This window comes from Brachyistius frenatus, unplaced genomic scaffold (assembly GCF_029030835.1).
Source record: "Brachyistius frenatus isolate BFR_SWC_R1_liver_20210118 unplaced genomic scaffold, ASM2903083v1 Contig_61, whole genome shotgun sequence".
Taxonomy (NCBI): domain Eukaryota; kingdom Metazoa; phylum Chordata; class Actinopteri; family Embiotocidae; genus Brachyistius; species Brachyistius frenatus.
Window position 1 is genome coordinate 611,006 of NW_027210660.1, and position 27,986 is coordinate 638,991.

At 42.7% G+C, this 27,986-nt stretch overlaps 2 protein-coding genes across 9 annotated transcripts; one reads left to right on the forward strand and one right to left on the reverse strand.

Moving 5' to 3' along the window:
- The first annotated feature begins 1,307 nt into the window (after positions 1–1,307).
- On the forward strand, positions 1,308–16,368 carry itga6b (integrin, alpha 6b). Of its 2 annotated transcripts, XM_069706079.1 has the most exons (26): positions 1,308–1,560; positions 8,074–8,201; positions 8,321–8,400; positions 8,583–8,847; positions 9,111–9,242; positions 9,329–9,542; positions 9,619–9,812; positions 9,937–10,034; positions 10,402–10,529; positions 10,611–10,700; positions 10,872–10,933; positions 11,069–11,238; positions 11,321–11,464; positions 11,577–11,692; positions 11,847–12,003; positions 12,096–12,179; positions 12,273–12,352; positions 12,540–12,617; positions 12,703–12,805; positions 12,958–13,122; positions 13,312–13,413; positions 13,524–13,634; positions 14,269–14,367; positions 14,569–14,694; positions 14,826–14,908; positions 15,478–15,565. In XM_069706079.1, the coding sequence occupies exons 1-25, from the start codon at positions 1,385–1,387 to the stop codon at positions 14,892–14,894; spliced, it is 3,171 nt and encodes a 1,056-aa protein (XP_069562180.1). In that variant the 5' UTR covers positions 1,308–1,384; the 3' UTR covers positions 14,895–14,908; positions 15,478–15,565. The 2 variants fall into 2 exon arrangements, with proteins under 2 accessions (XP_069562180.1, XP_069562179.1); XM_069706078.1 differs by lacking the exon at positions 14,826–14,908 and having other exon boundaries at positions 15,478–16,368.
- A 49-nt stretch (positions 16,369–16,417) lies between these two features.
- On the reverse strand, positions 16,418–27,922 carry LOC138625268 (neurabin-1-like). Of its 7 annotated transcripts, none has more exons than XM_069706075.1 (18): positions 27,502–27,922; positions 24,050–26,136; positions 23,171–23,303; positions 22,868–22,988; positions 22,657–22,761; positions 21,663–21,756; positions 21,418–21,570; positions 21,097–21,150; positions 20,473–20,573; positions 20,175–20,303; positions 19,855–19,942; positions 19,698–19,767; positions 19,363–19,499; positions 19,028–19,260; positions 18,750–18,815; positions 18,057–18,261; positions 17,370–17,834; positions 16,418–17,060 (listed from the first exon to the last, which is right to left on the reverse strand). In XM_069706075.1, exons 2-18 carry the CDS (start codon positions 25,841–25,843, stop codon positions 16,821–16,823), a joined length of 4,188 nt encoding a protein of 1,395 aa, XP_069562176.1. In that variant the 5' UTR covers positions 25,844–26,136; positions 27,502–27,922; the 3' UTR covers positions 16,418–16,820. The 7 variants fall into 7 exon arrangements, 6 of the variants coding, with proteins under 6 accessions (XP_069562176.1, XP_069562172.1, XP_069562175.1 ...); XM_069706071.1 differs by having other exon boundaries at positions 24,050–26,133; positions 27,496–27,922; XM_069706074.1 differs by having other exon boundaries at positions 27,496–27,922.
- Between the last annotated feature and the right edge of the window lie 64 nt (positions 27,923–27,986).

Sequence of the window (27,986 nt, forward strand, 5' to 3'; positions counted from 1 at the left end):
ATGTGACTGAACGGACAAAAAGAATGCTTTTGAAACTCCGATGGAATCAGTCTCTTCTTCAAATACATATCAAACGCACCTTTCCCCCCATGTGTTCATTACAAATCTAATATAAAAGATCAGGAGAAAACTTTTGTTTCTGTTCCAAGTAATGCTAAATCATCTGATCCTCACTCAATCTTTCCAAAGCCTCCTAATGAAGACTTGAGTAGATAAGAGACCTGTATATTAACCACATTCCTCCCCTGCCCTTTTCCCTTCTGCACCCCCCTCTTCCACCATTATTTGTGCCTTTTATAGTACTGTATGTGGGCACTTTCTTTCTCCCTCTCAGTCTGCCCTCTGTCTCTGTGCGCACACAAAGCCGGCGTTGTCTGCTGAAATGCTGCGTTGCGAGGACAAGCTTTGGGTCAGTGTCTCATGGAATGCCTTGAAAATCATCTAGAGAGGGAGTCTGTAAATGTGCCGAATCCTGTCTCTGGCTCTGCGACTCATGTAGTAATGAGTCATTGCAGAAGACGCAGGCCCCGTGGTGATACTATGTAATGAGCTGAGCGATGTGGCCTGAAGGATTGTCACTTTAGATTCAGACTAATTTTGTAGCTTTGGATTTCTGGGCTGTGGTTGTAGACGTAAGCTACTGTAACACAAACACACCAGTTGATACATGTGTCTATTTTTTTCTATTCCCTTGGTCCAAAATTGTGTCTTTAACTCACTCTCTATTGCTGTCACTTTATTGCTATTGTTGTCTGTACTGAACAATGCCAACTGGGAAACTTTTGGGGGAAATTACTATATTGATTAACTACTGTACCAGCATGTTTCTCTCTCTCCTCTCATTGTATACCGCATTGAACTTTGATGTTCAGCAAGCACAATTCACAATGAGAGCTTTGAACAAATGTGCTCCGGGTTGTTGTTTTTTTGCCAATATTTTCCCTCTTGTGGGATTTAGAAGATGTTTTGTTTATGCCTATTTCCTGGGGAGTTTAACAGCAGCCGTTATTAGTGTTACACTTCAGAGATTTGCTGTCAAAAGCTGTCACTGTGGCTTGGAGCACAAGTTTTGAGCATAACATTTATTTTCAGGCGTCCTCGGGTGTCGTTGACCCAGTTAGACCACACATGACCTGCTGCAAACTAACAACAAACTTACAAGGTGTTAATGGTTTCCTGCTGAAATACTGTACTTGACACTGGATTTCACGCAGTTTGAGGATTCAGAGTTTATGGGAAGGATTGCGTGTGTGAGCGACGCGGAGGGGAGGGGCGGCAAGTGGACAACATTCAACCCTCCAGCAGCAGTCTTACTCAGTCGCACTCTGCTCCTGCTGCACTAAGGGACTCACCTTTCACAAGTTCAAGGGAGCGTTACGTTTTCATGGAGGACTCGATCACCTGTGGACTGTGGCTGGTCGCCTTTCTCTTGGGGTGTGGACGGCTGTCGGCTTTCAACTTGGACACCGAGAATGTCCTGCAGAAGAACGGGGACCCGGGGAGCCTGTTCGGCTTCTCTCTCGCCATGCACCGGCAGCTCAAACCGGCGGATAAGAGAATGTAAGAACCACGAGTTTTTCTTCAAAGGGAAACAGTTGCGCAGGGTAATTAATGGACTTGTGCGTCGTCGTAGCCTCGGGAACACGCATTTCTCTCTTTAAAATAACTTCGGTGCACCATATAATCAAAAATGTCACTGCACTGTAGACTACTGGAAGTTGATTTCAGGTTTTTAGAGCTGCCAGAGGAGAGCAAACTCCTTTCTCCTTCTGTCTTTTGAGAGCCACATACAACTTTTCAGCCAGCAGTATCACAAGAGTGCTAAAAACTGCACCGCAGGTGTGTCGCAGGTACATTTAAAACGGTTTTGCTTTTAACAAAATCTCCTCAAACAGTTCCTCTAACCTGTTCAAAGAGTGCGCTGTACCTTTTTTTTACATACGCATCTTGTGAGATTACCTGTAGTCCCAGCCGGGTTGTTAATCTTTCATACCGGGTTACTTATTTGTTTGTTTTTATTGGACCTCCATATAAGCTTTTTATGCGCGTGCACTCGGCGCGCACTCGCGTTTCTTTTTGGTTTTTTTTGTGGTTTTTTTTGCCGACTTTTAGCTGAGAACAAAAAATTGGCTCCTAAAGCAGAGACATCTCATTGAATCACTGGTGGCGTGTCTATGGGCATCGTTTCAGAGGAGGTTGTCATTGTGCATAAAGGCCAGCTGCCATCGAGTACTGATTTGAAACTGACCTGAGATCAGAGCAGTCAGATTCTTTCATCTGGGAATCTGGTTCACTTTGTTCCGTCATAAACCAAAAAGAATGACTTATGTTCAACGATGTTTGTGATTAAGGGACTTTCAAATAGTTATGTAGTTCCGTGATTAGTTGCGAAGGAGCTATTCAGAAACCTTCACTTCAGTAAAAGTAGCAATAGAATATATATTAAAAAAACAAAAAAACCAATTTATTTTATGTTTTGTGATACTTAATCCCTTATCTAAAACCCTGTAGTATTTTTAAATAACAGTCTACACGCAAGTATTCATGATGATTCCTTTGTTTAGATGGCACAAAAAGTAGTGCTATTATGTTGGAAGCTACAGGGACTGTGATAAATACAAATGCAGATCTCACTGTTGTGATTGTATAAAAAAAATATAAAAAAAAAAAAAAAAAAAAAGCAGCGTTTACCCAAAGTTTATGAAAGACTCAGCTGCACTTATGTGGTTGGGGTTTTGGGTGTCTTCCCCCAAGAAAGTTTTATGTAATTCAATTAAAAATATGCAATTTCACAATTTTTTTACCATCATTATTATTACCATATTTGTGTATAACATCCCAAAATCTGCAAAAGCCTGAGCAGATGAATACAAAACACCCAAAATGCCTAAAGAGAAAACGTGCTGAAGAAGTCCACGGGGTGGGGGGACCAACAGCAACCATATACCTGGGAAAAGTCATTCAGTTAGTTTTGATGCTCTCCACAATGATTTTACATTTGGCTTCGGTGGTGCCCAAAATGGCTTGGGTACCGCTCCTAAGCATTGTGACGTGAAAACGCTCAAGAAAATATGCTTTTTAACTCATTGCAGTTTTATTTATATAGTGCCAAATTGCAACATGAGTCATCTGAGGACACCTAACATTGTCAGGCTGAGACCTTACAATATTTATGTATATGGTTGTATTATATGTATATGGTGGTGTGTTCTTTATACCATGACAGCTTTCCCTAAAACAAGAGGAAAAAATTCCCAACATATCGCTTTGCTTACAATAACACAATATATCACAATATGCTCATGGTATTGTCAGATTTTTGCCAATACACAGCGCTAGTACAAGCAAAAGTCCTGCCTTGGAAATATTGGAATACAACATTATGACAACATACCTCAACATATTGAGTCTGTGTACTTGTAGTTTAAACCTAACCCTCCATCACCAGCAGTGCAGACAGCGTGAGTGCCTGCAGTGAGGATCAAAATCTAATCCTGGGAATTACTTGTGTAAATTGTTCCCATTAGCTGACTTTTTACACAGAAATGATCAATACTCCGGCTTTTCTATCTCGTGCCTTGTCAACAGACGGGGTGAAACTGTGCTTGAAGTAGTAGTTTAGTGCAACGTATTTAAGGGTCACAGCACAACAGTGTCTACCCACCACAATATACGCTGCACTATTAAGACTGCGGAGTTCTTAAGTCTTTAACCTCCTCCTAGTTGTTAAACCTATTTACACACTTCTACCACAGCTGCACAGTCACAAACACAGTGACAGTTTTTGTCCTAGTTCTACGCTGTGTCTAAATGAAAGACACATGGTGATCAGCACAAGACCATAGCTGCCACAGAGTCCCGCTGCTTCAGGTTGTAAAGTTAAACACAAGAAAACAGAGCAGAGTTGGATTCTGTGAGCTGGAAAACAACAGTTACCTGCAGGAGTAATGTAGACTGAGTGGGTGTGTCAACTGCTCAAGCAATTAGGAGATTAATTGAATAATAGACTGGTTGCAAATTTGATAATTATTTAAATAGTTTTCAAGCAAATGTGCCAAACCTTTGCTTGTTCTGGCCACTTAAATGTGAAGGTGTGCTTGTTTTCCTCCTCATGTTTTGGCCTGTTGGCCAAACAAAACAAGAAATTTAAATGTGTCAATTATGGCTCTGGACAATTTTGGGGGGAGTATTAATAAATATCTGAAATGTATTACCTAAACTTAAATCAATTTAGAAACAAAATCATTTATTTGCAGCTCTTGTCATGAGATGTATTCTCAGGCAGGATTTTAGTGGGTTTATTCAATATTATGAAGAGCTGTTTACCATAATCACTTCAAAATACAATTATATAGTTGAATAGTTTGTTAAATAAGTTTTTTGTCACAGTCGGTTGAGCTTGAACCATCAGCAGCATGTTACATTGTAATTTAAGTTTGGATTTGTGTGTGCATGTTGGCGCAGTAAGCCGTGTTTGTTTTGCAAGTGACGGTGCTCACACTGCTGTAGTAGAGGTGGAATGTGCTCTCACTGTGGACACTGGACTTGTGTGCATGCACATGCGTTCATGTACTGCCTGTGCGTGTGTGCGTGCGTGGGTGTGTGCGTGCCTGTTTGGTGTGTTTTAATGGTGCTGATGCATGCTGTGGCTGAGCACTGAGGCGTTGCCTTGTTGTCAGTCATTTGGAAGACAGTCAGAGAGCTCAGTTTGCTGCTTGATACATTCCTAACCTGAGGCAAAATAAAATGGACGAATAGAATAGATAGATAGATATACATATATAGATAAGATACAGAGATATAGATAGATAGATAGATAGATAGATAGATAGATAGATAGATAGATAGATAGATAGATAGATAGATATAGACATAGATAGCTATATAGAGATACATAGATAGATAGACTTTCTTTTCCTGTGATTGCACATGCTAATGTGCATTTCAACAACATGTGTGCTGTAGTAAGTGGTAGTGTGTGTGCGCTTGTGCCCCCCCTCTCGCCCCCCATGTTTGTCTCCTCATGGCTGTGTGCACCCTGAGTCACAATCCTTTTGCCAGTCATGCATGCCAACTTTTTTTTCACACTTTCATTTTCCACAGTCTTTCATCCCCTGCAACAACGAGTGTTACATGTACCTGCAGGAGAGGGCAGGACCTGCGCAGGCATCCGTGTGTGGGGCATTCCATGCTCTGTCATAATTGCCAGATGGAGCTGTCTGTGTAATAAAATCAAGAGGGAAAGTGCAAAATGCAGGAGTGGTGAGAAGGAGGAAGGGAGGGGGAGACCAACTGAGAGTTCAGGGAAGTTTAAGAGCTTGGAGTGACTGTGAGAAATGTGTGGGAGACAGTAAATGTATGTTTGTGTGTATTTTTTTTGAGAATAAAGGATGTACAGGCTGCAAAGGACAGGAAAACAAGACATGTCAGTAGGTTCCGTAATGTCCATGTTGTGCTGTGTCTACATTCCAAAAATGATAGAAGAGACTGGAAAGTTTAATACTGAAGTCAGCTTTGTGTATGTGGTCTGTGCATTTGATAGCGATCAAGCATAAGAGTCAGATTTAACTCCCCCCTCTTGTTCCCCTCAGGTTAGTTATGGTTATCCAACATCAAAGAGAAAGAGAGAGGAGCTGAAGAAAAGAAAAGAGGTGATGTCTGAAAGAATGTTGAGAGGATCATAAGTCAGTTTTACATCTGGGCACCAAATACAAGCAACAGATTCAGATGGATGGAGAGAGAAGTTGTGTAACACATGTCATGAACTTCTGCAATCCATTAGGTGAACGCCTCTAGTTGATAGGGTGCCACTGACTGTTGCTAAGCAACGGGCTGTGCCCGCACCGGCAGCCAGTTCGCTGCTGTTAAAAAAAACAAAAAACAACACACCCCACTCAGTGGGACGTCTCTACAGTGGCCACTCTGCGCAAGTCGGTCTGTTGTCCCGCGCAGGCAGAGCTGGTCTGTGTGTCCGAGTGTGTGTGAGTGTCTGTTTGGAAATCACTACACACTTGGGGCCAAACACACACGCACGCACACACACACACACACGCACACACACACACACGCACGCACACACACACACACACACACACACACACACACACACACACACACACACACACACACACACACACACACACACACACTCTCTCTCCCTCTCTCTGTTTGTGTTAGTCCTTCCTGTAGTCTAAGCCTGCGTGTTGGGGCTTCCTCTGCTGGTGGTAAATGATTATATAAACAGAAGGGTCACTGTCAGCGGAGCAGCAGGTCATCGTTATCACAGCGCTAGTCACCGACATCATGTCAGTGTTTCTCTCTTCTGTTGCAGAAAATATTTATATTGTGTAGCAATAAAGGTAAAATTTGTCCTTTGGGATGAGCTTGTGATTCAGTTCAGTGTCTTTGTTATTTGGATCAAATGTAATCAACTAGTGTAACTAGAAACTGCTCTATTGTTAGTTGCCTTTACCTCAAAAGAACACTGAGGCAGAGTTTAACAATGTGATTATGCAGAAGTCGGAGCTACAGTATAATTCTGACCCCATACCCAGTGACCCCCATTTCCCCAGAGTCCAGTACATCTTGGCAGAGATTTTTCCATCCATTCTCCTGATTTCCTTTGTCTCACAGGATTATGGGAATGGAGATGTACCCACCTGGGACTCGCTGTTAGTCACCAGTCCTCTCTTTGATGTGATGACTCATTCAAATCAGGCTCATTATTGATGTCACTTAGTGTGAAAATGTGTTTTCTGTATGGTACGGTAGTGCACATAGAGGTGGATAGTTGACCAGGTTTTGTGGTATCAAATTTAAAATGTTATCTCTCCCTTTATAATTAAACAAAGGCTGGATTGAACACTTGATGTGTGGATAGCAACATAAATTATATTGTTCTGGTTTTTAAAACAAGGCCAAAGCAATGCAGTGGTTAAAATGGGATAAACGGTGCACACTTGTTTATCGTGCAAAAGGAGTCTATTGTCGTTAAGTGCAGTTTATATTAGAGAAATTACATAATCATTTCTCTGGGGTTCCTGAACGACACGCGAGTGTGTGCAACTATGTGAAAAGTTATCAGCAGCCATATTTTTGTCTGATTTATAGTCGTTTGCTAATCCTCATCACGCCTGCTGAAATCAGTATCCATAATGATTTATTCTGTATCAGATAGTTATCTTCATAGTCTGTCATCTTTGCCCTCATGCAGTTAGTGTTTGTAGTGTTGACTAGTGAGGTCTAACATGCTGATCGCGTTAGGCCCCATCTCTTCACTCTGCTGTGTGTCTCCTCCCAGATGGTGAGTGTATCTGAGAATGCTTTGTATTCCAGCTAAAAATGGCTTTGCTTAATCTCATCTGGTGAAGACAGTGTGCTGCACAACATTAACTCTGAAGGTCATCGGGCAGACAAGGCAAGCCAATGAGAGAGAGAGATCCAGGAAACTTACAATACACATAGAGAGAGATTAGTGTGTTAGCGCTGTGTACGTGTCCTACTCTCCGCTGTAAACCTGCACAAAACATCATTTCAAACATTTCAAAGCATGACATTAGTGAGGTGTTTGATTTACTCTGTAGGAAAACCTGGGAACTGGATGCCCATCATCAAGACTTGGTTGTGGCGTTTGCCCTTGTCGTTGGTCCACAAAGGCAGCGTCTGTGTGTGTGTGTGTGTGTGTGTGTGTGTGTGTGTGTGTGTGTGTGTGTGTGTGTGTGTGTGTGTGTGTGTGTGTGTGTGTGTGTGTGCACAGAGAGAGATAGAAAGCCCGGTTCAATCATCCACAGTAGGCGGCTGAAAGAGGTCTTTGACACAGTTGGACTGTGAGGACATGGAACATCAGTTTGGTGGCGGATGTGCGTGAGTGCGTGTGAATATGGCTGCTGTGTGGCACCGTCGACTGGAATGTGTGATAATGTGATGTGCAACTGGAAGAAATGCCAGAGTCTTCCTCATGTCGAGTCCTAGATGTCAGAAGAGTGTTACCACTGTCACAATGAGCATTTTGATTGTGCTGCCTATGGTGTCAGGCTGGATTCATATATATATATGTGTGTGTGTCTGTTGCAGGCTGCTGGTCGGTGCGCCAAGAGCAAAAGCATTGCGTGGCCAAAAGGCCAAAGTGACCGGAGGACTCTACAACTGTGACATGAGCTCCACCGCCGCTGGCTGCACCAGAGTTAACTTTGATAATGAAGGTGAGATATCTGCTGACACTTGTGCATTTCTGTCATGTGTTTTTGGACTTCTTTTCCCCAATATTTGAATTACAATCTCCCTTTATGTATTTTTGTTTGTGGTGTTTGTCTCTGTGTAGAGGATATAACCAGAGAAAGCAAAGAAAACCAGTGGATGGGAGTGACAGTCAGCAGTCAGGGGCCAGGAGGCCAAGTTGTGGTAAGACCATTTGTATCCGAACATAAACAATTTCATGATTACCAACATTGCTACAAAGTTGTTCAAACTGGTATCTTAAAAACAACATAAATCGATTAGTACTAGTCAACAAAACTAATTTGTTGTCACTCCAACAGTTTTGCTTCCACTGAACCACGCCTCTGTTTCTGTTTCCCTGGTAGACATGCGCCCATCGCTACCAGCGCCGTACCAATGTCAACACAGCCATAGAGTCCCGCGATATCATTGGCCGCTGCTACGTGCTGCGTCAGGACTTAACAATCAGCGGCCAACGAATTGATGGAGACGGAGGCGAATGGCATTTTTGTGATGGCCGGCCCCGGGGCCACGAGATGTTCGGCTCCTGCCAGCAGGGCCTTTCTGCCACATTCGACAAGGACTACCACTACCTCATCTTCGGGGCTCCCGGAGCTTATAACTGGAAAGGTAGTCTCGTGCGTGACATGCAGGCATGCAGTTACAACAGCATCAATGTTGACTGGAAAAGGCCTCACCAGCACATGTTCTTCTCTGATTTATGATGTTCACTGTTCATGATGGAGGGATTTGCCGGTGCAGCTTTTTTCAGTCATGTGTTCGCCATTACTTTTTCAATGAAGATGACTGTTATGAGTTTTGCATTCTTTTATTGCAATTCAAATCTAACCCATCTCGTCTCATCTCATCTCCCCTCCCCTGCTCTTTTTAAGGCGTGGTACGCGTGGAACAAAACAATGACTCATTCATAGAGATGGGCATCTACGATGATGGTCCATTTGAGGCGGGAGATGAGACTGAGAAGAAGCCTGACCTGGTTCCTGCTCCTGCCAACAGCTACCTGGGTAAAAGACAGAAGTTTCACCGTGACTCTGGTTCTTCCATTTACACAAAGAAACGCCTAACCATCCTCTGTCTCTCTTTGTCTCAGGCTTCTCTCTGGATTCAGGGAAGAGTTTGACCAAGAAGGGCCAGCTGACCGTGGTGGCGGGAGCTCCCAGAGCGAACCACAGCGGAGCAGTGGTGCTTCTGAAGACAGGCGGAGCCACGAGCAAGATCCTGTTGGAAGAGTACACTCTCGAAGGGGAGGGACTGGCTTCGTCTTTTGGCTACGATCTGACTGTGCTGGATCTCAACGGGGATGGGTGAGTGACTCGGGATGACGCATAGAACCTGTGACTGTATACAGACTGTATACTCATGAAAATGTGATGCTCCTAGTTGGCAGGATATAGTGGTGGGGGCACCTCAGTACTTTGAGAAAGATGGAGAAATTGGAGGAGCTATCTACATCTACATCAACCCAGGTGGAAACTGGAACAAAGCGAAACCCACCAGAATAGATGGACGGAAGGACTCCATGTTTGGCCTGTCTGTGGAAAACCTGGGAGACATCAATCAGGACGGCTACAATGGTGAGGAGGCAGTAATTGTGTGTGTGCATATGTACACTACTGTCTGCTGGTCATTCTTGATGTCCTGTCTTTAAAGCACATAAATAACCACAATGTAAGTCACTGTTGTTGTTCTTGCTGTCAGATTTTGCAGTGGGAGCTCCTTATGAAGATAATGGCGCAGGGCACGTTTACATCTTCCATGGATCAGCCGCAGGAAAATTCACTGACAAAGCTGCGCAGGTACTTAATAAACTGGTAAAATGACTTTTTCATTCTGCTGCAGCCTTGTGAGGTAAGAAGGCTGTTAGGTTGAGAAATGTGTGGAACATATACGTTTTCTTCAAATGTGTACCATTGTCTCAGAAAATAAAATTACTGTATTCTTAAGGTATTAAAAAATGCGTTTAAATCAGTTTGACTGTGCTGCTTGAACCCTGAAAGCTTTCGAAACTCTCATTTAGGTAAAGTGTGGACATGTATAACATGATATAGAGCTCTACTTGTGATTGGTTGTTTGGTTTGGGTCACAACAGGCTTGAAGTTTCAAATCCAAACATGAATTTAGATGATAGGGCTGTACAGTAAGTGTGTGTTCCCCTTGTTTTAGGAGATGTCTGGCCAGCCTTTAGGGGTGAAGCTATTCGGCTACTCTTTGGCAGGCAACATGGATCTGGATAGCAACTCCTATCCCGACCTGGCTGTCGGATCCCTCTCAGACTCTGTGTTTGTCTACAGGTGAGTGAGCTAGAACTATAATCTCATCACGTGCCTGTCATCACGTTTACCGAGGTGCTCACTGAGTTCTTGTTTTCTCAGAGCCCGTCCAGTTATTAACATCAAAAAGGAAATCAAGTTCTTGCCGAATGAAATTGACCTCACCAAGAAGAACTGTGGCAACGCCTTCTGGTGCGTTTGTCCTTTGTTTTGTTCTGAGTTTTAAATGACAGGTCCGGCCTGTGAGGGAATTCATATCTTTTATCATTAAGCACAACTGTAATATGGAATAAATGTGGAAACACTGTAAAGAAGTCTGCCAGTGCTGTGTCTGATTGTGAATACACTGCACTGTGTCTCCAGCTTGGATATTAAGGCGTGCTTCATCTACACTGCCAGCCCCAAGAGCTACACCCCCACACTGAGTAAGATAAGCCAAATTTCTTCCTTTTATTCTCTTTGCCTAAATATTATCTTTATTGTATTTTACAAATACAAAAAACCAACTGCATGCAACATTCCCTTCTCTTATACTCTATCCCCTCATCTCTCCCGTTTAGCGGTGGCATACTCCCTCGAGGCCGACGCCGACCACAGGGCGAACGGTCTCATTCCCAGGGTGACCTTCACTGAGTCATCTGCCTCTGAAAATAACTTTGAATCCAAAGGTACCTTCACCATGGACAGCAAAAAAACGACGCACTGCATTTCTCATCAACTTGCCGTACAGGTATTGAAAACTTCCGCGTTCTCTTGTGATCAAAGTGCTTTGTGGGTCGTGGGTAATGTTGTGTGACGTCGTCGTCCTCCAGGAAAACATTCGAGACAAGCTACATGGGATCCCCATCGATGTGTCTGTGGATATCCAGGACGCCACACGTAAACGTAGACAGAGCTCAACTCCTCCACTGGCCCCCGTCCTGGACGCCAACTCGGCAATGACAACTCGATCAGTGGTGTGTATGTGTGCATTGCTCAGTGTATGGACTTTTCAAAGGACATATTCTGTTGTAGATTTTGTTGCTGCTGTCACTGTGGGATCTTTTATGTGTGTAAATGTGTTTGTAGGTGAATTTCCTGAAGGAGGGTTGTGGCAGGGACAATGTGTGTCAGAGCAACTTGGAGGTGAAATATCGTTACGGCCACAGGACAACTGACGAAGATACCTTCACTCCACTGGAACTGTAAGAGGATACACACTTATTATTTAATTACGGCTAATTTGAGTGTAAATTTTCATGCGAGACAGCGTTACTTCACTCCCTCTCACACAGAGTGAGAAAGTTTACTCACAGACACTCATCAGCATACAGGCTCATAACTTCTGTCTGTTGAAAGGGAGAACGGTGTGCCAGTGATCTCGCTCAGCGACCAAAAGGACATCGCTTTGGAGGTCAAAGTGACCAATCGAAATGGAGATGATGCTTATGAAGCCTCCGTGATCGCCTCCTTGCCACACTCCCTGACCTACTCTGCTTACCGCAGTCCACCTAATGTGAGTTTCTCCTTCTCTGACATGTTCTTTCACACACACACAAACACACATATCAATTTGTGGTTCTGATTGGAACGCGTTATTGATTTCAGGAGCGGTCGGTATCCTGCATAGCCAATACAAATGGTTCTAAGGCTGATTGTGAGCTTGGAAACCCCTTCAAACGTGACACAGAGGTAAGTGAAAATAACCTTTTGACTCTGTCTTGACTCCTCCTCACAAGTATCATCATTAATTGTTGAAAATTGTGTTTGTCTGTGTGTTAATAGACAACCTTCTACATTATTTTGAGTACATCTGGTATCTCTCTGAACACTTCTGAACTGGAGGTTGAGCTCCAGTTGAGAACGTAAGTATATTTAACTTATAATCCTACAACACAAACAGCTAAATAACATTGATTACTATTACAAATACAGCAGATACACCCCTGGAATATAATGCACAGATTTTAATGAATGCATAATGTATGCTATAACATTCCTAGTTCCTTATGAGTACCCGAGTTGACTTGTGTGTAAACTTTGATCTGATAGGACAAGCGACCAGCTGAAACTCGTTCCTGTCAAAGCAAAGGCAAATGTGGCCATCCTGTTGCAACTCTCTGTGTCTGGGTGAGAAACAGACACATACATGTGCAGAAAACACACAAGTATGCGAGTGATTTGTGTTATTAATGGTGCATTTCTCTCTTTACAGACAAGCACAGCCATCTCAGGTCTACTTTAGTGGAGAGGTCAAAGGTGAGACGGCCATTAAGACTGAAAATGACATGGGCAGTGCCATCACACACCAGTTCAGAGTGAGTACACGAAAACTACGAGATCAAAAGTGTCTTTGATAGACTTGTATATCTATTTATTTGATTGCATTTATTATCAATCCAACATTGTTTGTGAACAGGTTGGATTTTATATATGATATTAGCTGTGAACATTGGTTCTGTCTTTACAGATAATCAACCTGGGAAAGCGCTTGACAGACACCGCCACCATGAACATCGAGTGGCCGAAAGAAATCGCTAACGGAAAGTGGCTGCTCTACCTGATGAAGATCAGCTCCACAGGAGTGGATCAGATGGAGTGCACTCCTAAAGGGGAGATCAACCCTCAAAACAAGGTCTGTGAAAACATCATGTTAATGTCTGGTGGTTACTTGATGTTTCTTTTCTTTTCATGTTTACTTTTAAGAACTGGACAATTTTACGTTGATAGATTTATTTTTCTTCTGACAAAAAAATATATTAAGACATTGACCTTAATATAGTTTTAGCATTAGCTGAGTGAACATTTTCTTCTCTGTTTAAAGGAATCAGTGAACACCAGGACGAGAAGAGAAACAGCAAACACCCAGAAAAGCGACGATGGCACTTTTTCACGCTTAATTGATGGCAAGCAATCAGAGACTCTGGTAACACCACACAACCAAGTTCTACTCTATTGTTTTTTCACATATATTATATTTTATGTCCTTTTTCTAAGGGGAATCCAGTGATAACTTTTTGCTCCGATTGTTGACAGGCCTGTGGCAGCGGGGCAAACTGTGTGACGATAAGCTGCCCCCTGCGGGGCCTGGACAGTAATGCAGTTATCACTCTCCACTCCCGCCTCTGGAACCACACCTTCATAGAGGTAAACACACTGTAAAGCGGTTTTACTCAGCTGTTTGGATTTTGTCAGGATTTTAGATGGTTATAAACTTTAATATTGGCTGTTAGAATCAGCTTCAATGTCCTGAGAGGACAAAAGAGGCTCACAAATAATTTTTGACAAGCTTATGATAAATACTTTTGATCCAAAAATTTTTTAAACGAACAGCATTAAAGGGTTATTAAATCTGAATGTACATGTGTTCAGTTGGCATAATAGTATTAATTTTGCACCGATATTTATTTATTTTTACAAAAAAAATAAAAAAATAAACTTCCCATCATTTCCATAAATTTTGATAATTAATTCACTTTCAGTTTAAATCACATGTTGTGGGTCATTATTAATAAAACATTTAATAAATGGATGGTCCCTATTAGTAAATCTATAACGTAGAGTTTTATAGAGGACTGTATGATAACTTGGCTTTTGGTTAAATGAAGGATCATTACTGAATTAAAACACTTTTATAGCTTTGTATTCTGCATTGTAGCTAAAATAATTAAAAAAAAAATATATATTGTTTTTATGTACATTAATGTGTTGATGGCTCTATTTTCTTTGATTACACCCAACACAATCCAAACTTGATCTGCTCCCTTTTTTCTTTAACCAGAAATATTCCAAGTTACATCACGTGAAGGTGATGGTGAAGGCCTCTCTGCACGTCGACAGCGCAGCGAAGAACACAGTGCTGAAAAATGCAGAGACACAGGTAATTAAATACAACAGTAAAAAGATTTTACAATATGTGACTATCCTGGACCCAACAAAGGGTTAAAGGTCTGAAATGCTGACTTCAGTGTAAAATACCTGAGCTCCTGTACATTATAAATAGAGAGAATAAAAGGACATGTAGAAGAGTATGTGACACTTTGGTCCAGATATTTTAATGTTGATGTTCTGTGTTTCACAGGTGATGCTGACGGTGTTCCCAGAGAGGCGTGCAGCTCAGTATGGAGGAGTGCCGTGGTGGATCATTGTGCTGTCCATCCTGTTCGGGCTGCTGTTGTTGGCCCTGTTGGCTTTCCTTCTGTGGAAGGTACAACACAAACCTGGAACACACGCTCTCCCAGCTAATAAAAACACCTACAGTACACTTACAGCAAGCAGTCTGTAACACAACTGTAGGTCTACATAACACACATTTTCTAATAATTTTCCTCTCCTCAGTGTGGAGTCTTTGGGAAAAAGAATAAAGAAGACCCGACAGAAAAAGAGAGACTGACATCAAATGCATAAAAAAGAGAGAGAGGGTAAAATTACCCGGCCGGCCACAAATGAGTGAAACGTCTTCTCTCGCTCCTTCTTGCTACAAAAGCGCTGCTTTTCTGGTTTTTGGGCAGGCAGTGGCCCCGTGACATGAATGCATTTATAAAAGCCAACTGATTATTTCTGCTCAGACTTTATGCTTAAAAGATTTTCACACATGATTATGTGTGCGTCGTTACAGTTTACCTGCATGGCCAGGGGAGGTGATGGCTGACAAGCAATGAAGACCATGGGGGAGCTATTCTGCATCTCTCCGATTTCATCTCTTCTTCTATTTCCAGTTTGTTTTGTTGCTATTGTACTTGCAGTCACTTGGTGTGAAGGTTTCTTTCTTTCTACATTTAAAAACAGGGGCATTAGAGCAGGTTTCTTTTCTGCATAGAGGTGCACAGATGGCTTGTCTACACCTATCACTGGATTCATCGCATTTTGGCGCCTGTCAAAGAGACTGATGACAAACATCTCATCAATCTGCTTTGCTTTCCCTGAACGCCTTTAAATAGCCTTCTCTCAAACAAAACATTAATTGCGTTTTTGCTTTTCTTCCCCGCAGTGTGGCTTTTTTAAGCGTGCCAAATATGAAGACAAGGTTCCCAGTTACAATGCGGTTCGGATCAGACGGGAAGAGAGAGCGATAAACCCTGGTAACGGTAACTGGGAGAACCTGGAAAAGAAGCCCTGGATGACAACCTGGCATGACCATGAACACTATTCTTAACAGCCAATGAAATCTGACTCCACATAGATTGATTAGCACTCAGTTTCACAAATTTTTGCTGCCCTGCCTTTGCACAGTGTGGACTGTAAATATCAAGACAAAGAAAATCATGAGTTTAAAAAAAAATCTCTTGTAGGGCTAAAAACTAGATCAAACTTTCTGCTTCAGGAGCTGATTTGATCATGAATAAAGTCTGTATGAATCACTGGAAAGAGAGTCGCAGTATGGGAGAAGGTCCTGCACAGCTACTGTCTGTCAGAGCTTTGAAGCTGGTTTTGTACATTCACAGTGTTCACTAGGGTGTTGGGGAGGGGGTATGGACATATTTCTAAATGTTTTGTACATTTTAATTTTTTTTTTAATGAATTGTATTTATTCTTGCATGGAGTACTATCTGTTACGTGCTCTACAGGCCAGAGTCATGCAATGCATACACAGTGGACTTTTACGACGATGTGTTACTTTCCCCAGTTTAAAAGTGCATTTTTTTAATCATTCCAACTTTAGATCTGCTGTAACAATTGGTGTTTTTTCATGCTTGAGATGCCTCAGATTGTACAGATACTGTAACTTATCCACAATTGTCAGAGCACTCTGTTTGTAAATAGACTACTGAACCACTGCAGGATTCATCTTCTAATCACTGGCTGCCACAGGAAGAGCATGAGCGTGAACATGATATGTGTGAACAAGTGTTTCATGAATAAATGTTGTCATATCCATGTTTCCTGTGTGTGACAAAGGTGAAGTTAAATGAGAGCTTGAGGCAACCGCAGGAAGTTTAAATAATTATTTATTAATACATTAAAAAAGCATTTACAGCAAATGCCTGCGTGCGTAAATCAGCACATTGTTATATATTAAAATCATTCTAAGGACAATTTATGGTTTACACTTAAAAAAAAAAACATCACTGTTGGACAGTTAATCCTCATACACATTACACGCAAAATACAGAGATAGATTTGCTGTGAGTTTTAACTTTGGTGCTGGAGTTAACCTCTGCTCTGGTTTGAAGAATCCCAACTGGTTTTCGGTATCTTAAACGACAACTATTAAGATGGGAACAGTAGAGGATGTGTGCAGTGGCTCAATCGAAACGGGTTCAAGTGTATTCCTGCAAACACACCCTCGTGCTGCTGGCTGTTGGTGTGTCTGACTGCACGTCTGTCTGTCCTTCAAAGAAGCGACTCGGTTCTCACAGTTTTACCAGTGCGTCTGACTTCTTTTATAGACTTCTCCTCCCTGATCATCCATGCCTTCTCTTTCACTTCACCATCCCTGTCAAAAACTGCATTCTCTTTTTCCCCTTTTAGCCTCTTCTCTTCTTTCCTCTGTTCCCTCTCCTCCCTTTTCTTTATCTCCTTCAGCTTTTTCTTGAGGGAGGACCGGTCAGTTTGGCTGAACACACCCAGAGCCTGACAACAGAGAAATGTGAAGTCATGGATTCTCTACACATTCAGGATGAGCCTCCAACAAAAACTTAATTCAAATGTATACAAGAGATGTTAACATTTTTTTTTTCCTCAACAGGTTCAACCCAGTGTCCTGAACAAATAACTGTAAATAATAATAAGGCAATAAAACAACTTTTAAAACATGTAGATCAGAATTTCCTAGTCTACGTAATGTGATAAAATGGACTTAAAATACAAAAATCAGTCAAGCTTTGGCGACGTGATAAAATATTTTGTTTCCCTCAACTACATCTAACCGCATCGGCTCACCTTGAGTTTGTCACTGTCCATGTTGAGCAGCTGTGTCCCATCTACACCTCTGGCAGAAAACGCAGACGTGTATTGATCCATGTTCATGGCGACTAACCACAGACACACCTGCTGGTTGCTCCACTCCAAGACAGGCCGACTTTGCCACTGATTGTTGTTGTTGGTTGTGGTGGTGGGAACTGGGTTGTCGTCCAAGGTCTTAAACAGGACACCGGAGAAAGTAGCAGGAGAAGAGACGGACAGAAATGAAAGGGAACTGTAAGTAAAGAAGAGCACGCTTGACAAAACTGACAGGACAAAGAGGGCCCTGTGGGGGAAAGATAGCAGCAAAAAGGGAAGAAGAAGGAAAGGGAAGGATAGACTCACCTCAGTGGAGGAAAAGGTGAAAGTGTGAGAGTGTCCAGAGAGGGAGTGATCAGAGACATGACCCACCATGCTGGAGCTGCCCACCGGAGAGCCAATACTCTGGAACCAACAGAAACAATCCTGGGCTGCCTACATATTTGGCATCTATAGCATGCGTACGCATATATGCTTGTTTTAAAAAGGATTTCTATTTGTACGAGATATCGAGGCATATTTAGATCAGACAGCTGTGAAAGGAGAAGGATATGATGCTGAGAAGACGGTGAGCCTAAAGTACATGCTAGCCTGCGTGGGGTCAGGTGCACCCTCTTCTTCTCTTACCTGATCTCTTCTGCCTGTGGTGGTCAGGTACGGCAAACTGCTGCTGGACACGGACCGGAGCCTCTCCCTGCTGCTCTCTGCTTCCTCTTCTTTTTCTCTCCCCCGCTCTCCGAACCAGGGGAAGGGCAGGCATGACGGCATGGAGGTGACTGAACTGGATGGAGAAACTCCAGTGGGCTCATCCAGCAGGTCGCCACATGACCCCCTGATGGAAGGCATGTTTTCATTCAAATATCATGCATGTTTGTAGCAAAAAGAAAATGTTAATCAGCCCCTTTTTTTCAACTTCATTTATGCGAATGTATCAAGATTACATATTTTGATTCAAATTTTTCTCATCCATCTTTTGGGTGTAAAGTTAAACAGCATATCTTATACTTTATGTTTTAAAAAAAAAGAAAAAAAAAAGGCATAAACATTTTAGGTTACCGTGTATTAAAATAATTTTCCAAGAGCCATTTCTCCTTTTGTTGAATTTCTAATGTGTCCTTTCGGTTTTTTTGGTACATAAATTAAAAATGCAAATAAAAGCAGGTGAATATGAAGATACCAAGTGAGTTTAAATACTGTGTAGCGTGTAAAAGTCAGCACTCGTATCATCTGACAATTTAACCTTACCGCTTATTTCTGTGCAAAGTATAAAACACACACACTGCCTGGTTTTATTTGTGTGGATGATTGATGTTATCACACCTGTTGCTAATAGACCTTCTGCTGTGTTTTCCACTTCTCCGTTTGCTGAGAGTCTTGCGAAGGCCACTGAAAAAGAGTCACTCCAGTCTTTAAAAGTGTCAGGAAAAAGCACAGCACCAGTAAACAGCTCAGTCAGTGCCATATTAGACCAGATGAGGCTGAAAGGCAATCTATACACTACTACGGCTTATATACTGAGGGACAAGTGAAAAAAGATTTTGTGTTATCCGATTAGGTTATGTTTCTATAAGTCAAAGAAAAAGACAGAAATCCTGCACCTGAAGTCAGGAAATTTTCTTTTGGACTTTCTGGAAGCTGAGGACTTGCATGGCGAGGGAGTGACAGTGTCAGTGATGTAGATGGGAGGCGTGAAAATGGAGCTGGTGGGAGGCTGAAGACTGAAGGTAGAGAATGAGGAGGTACTGGACAGGTCACTTCTGTTGCTTGGTACCACTGGGGGAGCAGACAGTGATTGGCTCTCCTGTGGTTTCTGGACTGCTTCTTCCTGCAGCTACAAAAGACACGCATGTGTGCGTGTGTGTGTGCGCGGGAGTTGGAAACATCAAATTTAGTACGAGTCATTGCTATTGTATTTCTCAGCTCCAACTCTTACCTGCTTTCTGAAGCTCTCTCGCAGCTTGTCTCGTGAGGGTGGGTGCCGCTTGGATTTCTGGGCTAGTTGAGCTCTGGCTATGTGAGCGCTGGAGTCCAACCGTCCTGTATCAGGAATTTGAAGATACCAGTCTGAACCTGAGACACAAAGCATTTCAGCGCAGTAAAAAAAAGAGCATATTTTCATTCAAGAAGTTTGAAAAACTATAATAAACTCAGAATCCATAAAAGTAATTTGACATCAGAAATATTCATAGGCAGCAGCTCCACAAAGTCAAAGAGACATTCAGTCAAATAAGCGGTACACTCCGTTGTCACAGTGATACAGATGCTTACCTGTGACTGAAGAGTCCATTGAGTGGTTATTTCTCTCGGGTCCAGCCTCTTTTCTCTCAAGCTGTGCCATCTGTGATAAAAAGTGTGAAACAATGACTACAGAGAAAAATGGCTTCAGTGGAGTAAATCCAAACAGGCTTAAGAAGTCTCCTCTCACCAGCTTTTCAACAGTCTCTCTGTGCTGCTTATCTCTGTCCTCCATTTCTCTCTTCAAATCTGCTTCTCTCTTCTCCTGCTCTTCCTCTCTGGGAAAAAAAACCCCCCAAAAAAACCCATCATTTGAAAAGCTTAATTCTGTGTGTGTGTGTGTGTGTGTGTGTGTGTGTGTGTGTGTGTGTGTGTGTGTGTGTGTGTGTGTGTGTGTGTGACTATAATGCTCGCACAATTTTACTACCTTACAAAATACAGCCCAGGTAATTTTTTTTTTTTTTTTTACCATAATCCCAACTGTGAGTGATAACAGGATTTCATGAGTACCTGCTCTGGTATTCTCTGACCAGTCTCTTGGCCTTGCTGTATTTGATCTCCAGGCTTTCTGATTGGCTCTGTGCATCCGCCAGTCGCTGGCTGACAACTCTGCACAGTGTCTGGGCCTCTTGCCAATACCTGACAAATAGAGTGTCACAAACACTTTCCAAATGAACATTATCATCTTCATTATGTTTATTAACATGACTATTCTACTGCAGCCTTTCAGCCTCACGTCTACTTTGGGAAAATACACTATGACATGTTCTTGAGAAAAATGGTCACAAATGGAGACAAACCACCGTACTTCTCTAGTTTGTCGGCTTTCTCCTCTTCATCCTCCACCCTTTGCTCCAACTCAGCTCTGTGGCTTTCCCAACATGCCTGCTGCTCCTCCCAGGTCCTTAACTATACATACAGCAAAAAAAAAAATCATGCGTGTCTTTAAATACATGTATGTAATAAATGTCATAAGCACAATAAGAAAGAAAGAGCATCTAGAAGAGATTTTCATCTTGGTACCATCACAAAACTGTTCCTAGCTGAGACCCTGAATATTGTCTTCTTACTTCAAGAGTTTTGATACAACAAATGAAGTATTGACAGATTTAACACAGTTGGATAGAAGAAAGCCAGATTTTCTTCTGAAAGGCTTTCACCAACCCAGTTATGTCACAGTGGTGATTACTTCAAGGCAAAGGCAGAAAATCAGGGCTGACGTGGAGAAGTGTTGGAACGTGGCCCGTGTCCTAATAACTCCACATCGAGCCATCTCATACACAGTTAAATGGGTCAGACTGTTTCCGAATTTGGATGCAAAGGTGGTGTATCAAAGTGAGTACTGTTATTGGTTTGTATGTGTGAGTGAGTGAGTGTGAGAGATAGAGAGACAGAGAGCGAGAGAGCTCCAAGTTTCAACTGAGTGACCTACCTTTTCTCTGGCGTGCTGAAGTCGGGTTGTTCTGCTTCGTAGTTTTGATTGAAGCTATACTCACAGTCAAGAGTGGAAAAGCAAATACATGAATGCGTTTGGTTGGATTGCAATTAATAAGAAAGCATATACACTTTTAATAGTTTCACATATCAAGCAAACTTTATTACTGACAATCTTAAATACATACAAACACAGTACAAACTGAGGTGAAATGTCTTGAATTTAGTTTTGTCATCTACTCTAAATACCTCTGTGAGTGTTAGTATTTTTGTGGTTTGAGAGTATTTTTCTTTTAAAAAAAAATTGAGGGCAAAGTACCTGCTGGTATTTGAGGCAGAGCTGGTAGCTTTCCAAACTGGAAAGAACAGACACATCCTCCTCCTCTTCATCCTCCTCCTTTTCTTCATCCACCAACCACTTCTCTGACATGCTGCCATCACTTTCCTCTTCTCCGCTGCCTCCTCTTTCTCTCTTCATATATTGACAAAGACAGAAAAACAGTACAATAAATATTACAAGCTATTGTTACGATTCAATCACTGCTCTTCTGTAAGAAAACACACCTTCATGGTTTTTGTTTTATCCATTTCCAGGCTTTCATTGATAAGCCGAGCCACCTCGCTTTCCACCCCCTCCTTCTCTCGACCAATCAAAAACCTGCAGCAGAACACAAAAATCAGTCAAAGCTGCAAGCAATTACCTGATCACATAACACTGAAGCAGATCTTTTTGTGAGACAGACGGCAGACATTAAGCACAGGTGTTATCAATAACATCAATAATGACAGTGAATCATATCAGGGAGGGATGGAAATAGAATTCAGCCTAATAACTTTTATTAGTTATAGTAATACTATAGTAATACTATGGCAATATCTTATATTATCATAATGTTGGTGCATTCATAGACACTCCAATATCCCACATTTTTGAAGTGTGAAAAAGCATCCCATTCACAAATTTGGTTTTGAGACAATTTATAGAAAAAGATCTGTTGTGAAAGACAAAAACAGTCTTGAAGTGAAAATATTGATGTTAAATCCGCTGTTGTCGTCATTTCTGCGACACTAATGGAGAGATTTTTGTTGGTATGTAAAAGGCTGGAGACAATGTAAACACTATGGCACACTTACGAAAAATTGGCAGTAATGTAAAGTATATATTACGTGATTCACTGGTTAAAACATGCAACTTCCCCAGCATGGTCCTTTAAAAATACATCTGTGAAGTTATATTTATCACACTACCACTCCTTCATCTTTAAATAACTCCAGTTCTGTAGCTCACTTTAAAAAGTCTCAGAAGACTCTACCACTGATCATTTAGACAGTTTTTGAAATTGTCATATCAAACATGAGGCCAAAAATATACAGTGATGCCCAGGTTTCTAAATAAATCGGTAAAGACTATACAGAATGTTAAGCCATTCCTCCAAAGTAACAGCAATCTACAACTACTGTACAGAAATCGTGGGACAGAGGAACAATTCAACATGACAACATCAGCCCCTTAAAAAAAACATGAACACCGTCGTTGCACCGTTACGTGGTAACTAACTTGACAAGGCCTGATGTATTCTTGAGGATCCTGGCTGCAAACAGCTGAGACACTCCAACCAAACTGACTCCATCCACCTCCACTATCTGATCGTTCACCTGAATCCTGACACATACAAACACATACAGACAACAGAGAATATTGTGTGTCGGTCATTGGTCTCTTTAAAAGAAACCAGTCAATCAAAGAAAAGATTAATGTGGAAGCTGACCTTGCATCCTTCTCTGTTGCTCCTCCTTCAGTGATTGTCTTGACAAAGATTCCCAGTTTTTCCAGTCCTTGGTCGGCACCTACACCCATTCCAATGATACTGATGCCCAGTCCATCCTCTCCTAGAGGAAAACGAGTAGGTAGTTAAGGTATTAGGAATTTATTCTCATATTAATAATGTTAATGTAGATATGACTAGTTGAATCTTTTTTTTCTTTTTTTCTTTTGGCTTTAGACATTACATCCTGAAATGCATATTGACACCAAACAGACAAAATAAGAAGAAAAGAGAGCAGATACAAACCCTTTTCTATCTCCACTGGAAAAACGTTCATCCTCTCCACTCTCTTCTCTAGCTCAAACTCAGCTGAGGCGGACACAGGGTCAACATCCTCGTTGTGTCTGTCGTACGTTTCATTAGAATACATGCTGTACACCTGGAAAACACCATCCAGTATACAGTTTGAGCTCCTGAAATGGCCTCAATACAGATTAGCACTGTTGTCAAATTTAGGCCTGTTGGAAACACTGTTATGTTTTCATATCTAGTGCATGTGTTCACCATGAGCAGACCATAAAGAGAACCATCTGCAGCTACTGACACAACAAGACACTGTTTATGTCGGCAAATCTGTCAGTGAGTGTGTGAGAGTCAGAGAGCGAGAGCTTCATGGAGCGCAAAGACATGAGCAAGCGTAATTATAGGATTGCCAAGATCGAGACACACACACACACACACACACACACACACACACACACACACACACACACACACACACACACACACACACACACACACACACACACACACACACACACACACAACTTCCTCGTGACAGTTACTGATACTACACTGACTGCCACTACAACTGTTTGTTATGAATTGATCCAGATTAATACCAGACACATCCACAGGATTTTTTTTTTCTGAAGGCAGCTCTGAGCCTGGTGCTGACAGAGTGAAGCATGTGGGATCTTGCTTTTCCTCCTCCCCAAATGGATTAGAAACATGGCTTTGGGCTAACACTTCTCTTGCATGGATGCAAACAGCAGCTGGAACTGACAGTTGCACAAATCTACCAGAAAGAGGTTTTCTGAGAGCGTGACTTTCACAGACAAGTGCAGCTGTCAATGAAAGGATCAGTGACTGCTGGAAGCTCACGTTTGTATCATTTGTTCCTACCTTGATCGGCGCCGAGGAGAACCTGACCTTCTTCTTTTCAGCTTTCGATGCTTCCTGATGCTTCTGGTCTTCCACTTCAGGCACACCAGGAACTTCCTCACACTCCGGTAAAAGCTGATTCTCTGCATGCAGAGAATTTTCCCAGTTCTGGCTTGGCGACACTAAAAGCTCTGGATGGGACTGGGCTTCCTGATCATACACAAAAGCCTTGTTCTCAATCCCACAGACCACTGCATCTCCTGTTGCCTCCTCTTGGCCTCCTCCTACTTTTCCTCTGCTCACCACATGCTTGACCTCCTCTGTGACGAGCTCCTCAGATGGTGTACCATCTTCTCGTTCCCTTTTCTCTTCTTCATTTTGTCTACATTTCTCTTTTCCTTTCCTCTTCCCCTCTGCTTTCTTGTAAACATCCTCCTCTTGCATGATGACCCTCTCTTTCCCTCCAACATCTGTCTTCTTTTTCCTGGTGTCTCCCTGTTCTTCTGTTGACTTCTGCTCAGCCCGTGCTATAAAATGCCTATTCTGCTCCTCCTTTTCACTCTCCCATTGTTCATTCACCTGCGGATACTCGTCTCCTCTGCCATCCTCAGTAACTCTTTTCCACTGCAGGCCCGCTGATAACTCATTCTGGTGTTCTTCTGGGGAAATGAATGCTCTCAGTCTGGGTGTTGTTTCCATGCTGGGCTCCTCAAAAACATCATCCACTAGGGCCTCCTCACATTCTCCTTCAACTTTTTTCATGCACTCTTCCACCTCCCCATGAAGCCAGTTCTTGTCCTCTTTCCGCTCCTTCTCTTCCTCATTCTCATCACTTTCTGACGACTCATTCTGTATGTTGACTAGTTCTGCCCTTAATGTCTCCTCAGGGGTCAAGCAGGGATCAAGAGTTCCTCCTTCTGCCCTCCCTTCTCCTGTTTGTGATGCTGTGGTTTTGTCTTGTATGTCAAGATCGTAGGGACATTTGTTGGATGTTTCACCGGGGACATCCAATACAGCAGATTTAAGGTGCCTTGTCAGTGATGCTGGTGAAAGAGGCTTCAGCGAGGACCTATTTATGCCATGGTTTGTGGATTTTTCTTGATCTAAACCATCCTCCTCTGTGTGCCTCCTTTTCCCAGTTGTCTCTTCCTCCTTATCTACCTGGTTGACTTCTCCATTTGCCATCCCCTTGTTTCCTTTGCCTATCACAGGTTTTGAAACCTGCCCTCCACCACCTCCAACCTCCATCATATTGGTCTCAAACAACCTCCGGGTTACAGAAAACTTCTGAGCCAGAGCAACTCGGTCGATATCTGTTATTTCCTCTGCTTGGGATGGTTTATCTTGCAGAGAGGATTCTGGGGTAGAAATGCTGGTAACAGTGCTCAGAGCAGATGAGGAGCTGATGACTGAACGTCTGGATCCAGAGAAAGGTGAGGTCTGGAGCTGCAAGCTAGGATTTTGAGTTGAAATGAGGGGTGCGGAGCCAGAACTCAGCACTGGATCGCTGTCTTGTCTCAACTGCTGGCTGTCCATTTGGAGGAAAATGTTATCTCTGATCTTGGTCCCCCTGGTGCTGTTGATCCTACCTCTGCTGCCTGTGGGGTCGCTGGTGCTGGTGTTGGACACTATGGGATCAGATAGGCTGGGCAGCAGCTTGTTTGGGTGCACAGCCAAACACTTGGCAGCAGCAGCTTTGGTCCCGAGCTGTAGACTGGTCCCAGTGTCAAATGAGCATTTGATGGCATGGAAGTCGGATTTGTAAGTTATCCGGTGAGGGGAGGCACTTCGGCCTTTGCTGTCTGTCCGCATCATTTGGGAATGGAGGTTTTCTGAAGTGAGAAAAAACTGTGGAGAAACTGAGGAAGGAGCTTGTCACAGAAAGCACCTGAACAAATGCAGAGCAGGTAGATAGTGTTTGAAGTTTTGCTGGTACAGTGGAATGGTTGCAATAAGGAAAGTAAAGCTTGATCATAGAGCTGGTGATTTAAGGGTTCCCTGCATTTGTCTGATGACAACAGGAGACAGGCTCGTGGTCTGGAAACTTCAATGGCAACAGGTAGTCTTCAGATGTAGTTTTCGGTTCACATCACCACAGCAAGGATCTACTAGGAGTGGATTCAGTTAGTTCACAACACAATCCAGCAGGTTAGTCAAATACAAGCCAATATCACAAATCTATACCTCACAGGGCTTTACAATCTATACAGCATACCTCTTAGACCCTCGATTTAGATAGAGCAATGCCAGAATAAATTCAACAGCTCCAAGGAGTACTCACAGTCACTGTGCAATTGGAAGATTTTCTATCATCAGCACCGTCAAAAAACACAAAACGGTGCCAGTAAACGTTTTTATTAGAGTTGTTTGACACACAGGTATTCACAATTAACTTGTTCGCAGCTCCCTTTGAAAAATTGCTGTTTGTTTACGTGCTATCGGAAAATAGAGGACTAAGGAATTATGCGCATTTTACACCACTCATTGTAATAGACAGTCGGTTTCATTTAGCCGATACTGTTGTTATTGTTATGACATTATTTGTCAAACGTAAATAGGCCTACCCAAAGCTGGTAGAAGACGCATTGTTGTTGTTTATCCAACCTGCAAAGTTAATTAGCAAAATCAACTGAGGCTCAGTGTGACGCCCTCCTTTCATTGTAAGGCAGGCTAAACACAATAACGTTAGCCCTGGTTTTGCGACATAACTAATAATGCAACGACATTGTTTTGTGAAGTTAAACTTAAACACGCAAAACTAAACCTCAAGGGCGAACACAGCAGTTTACCACAACACCTGAAGGCACCAAATCTCATCAACCTAGCTGCATTGCGCGCGCAGTTTAAAGGTCGTGGAGTCCAGACACGCTGAGGGTCGCCAATCAAACTGTCAGCTGCTAACAAAATAATGTACCTGTAAATAATAATGTTATCTTTTTTTTTTCTTTCCACTACACTTCCCTCAAACAATGTCGCCCTACCTTAGACGGTGCTGGTTGTTTGCGGTCCGTCGCTGCTGACGGCTCCCTCGCTGAGATAAATACAGACAGATGGCGACTCATGTCTCTAAATACTGTAAATGGATTATCCCCCTGTAATCCTGTGTAAACTACTCCAGTTACTGTGAAACACTGACGGTGAGTGAGCACCAGCGATGGGTCAAGTTAGCTCGCATTTGAGGAGCCAAGTGCAACATATGTGCTCTGCAATGTGTTTTATGTTCATGAGGAAGTCTCAACACTTTGGTCACTAGATACTTCAGCCTGTTACGCTCCACCATCGCCATTGGAAAGGACCATTTCGAGGCAAATATCATGCTAATGATGCTATCTGTCACAACACACTGGTTTTGTTGCTCATCTTTACTGTGTGTCTCCAAAGTGGCCAATAGTTGGACATTTTTGGAGGATTTACGACATTATCTTAAACTTCTGTTAAGCATGCAGGTCATTGGTACGCGCACTTACCTTTACCTGTTTCTCATCATCACTGCCAGCGTTGCTGTCGGCTGTACAAACCATTTAACAGAGCCTCTCCGAGACTCAGAGGGAAGCTTCACCTGTGAGCATGATGCAGGTTAGTGCAGTCAGACAGATCTCTCACTATCTACCTGAGTGTGTCTCTCCCTGTGTGTGTGTGTGTGTGTGTGTGTGTGTGTGAGAGGCAAATGATAGCAGTGATGCAGCACCTGCTGGTGTGTGTGTGTGTGTGTGTGTGTGTGTGTGTGTGTGTGTGTGTGTGTGTGTGTGTGTGTGTGTGTGTGTGTGTGTGTGTGTGTGTGTGTGTGTGTGTGATGCCAGTGAGTGACTCGGTGCAGTACCTATAAGCCTGTATGTCTGTGAGGCTGGCTTGTGTGGCAGATGGACAGGACCGGACTGGACTGATCCACGCAGAGCTGACGAGTGGTTCTGCTCGCTGTGACCTGGATCTGACTGGAGACCATTGTCCCAGGTGGCAC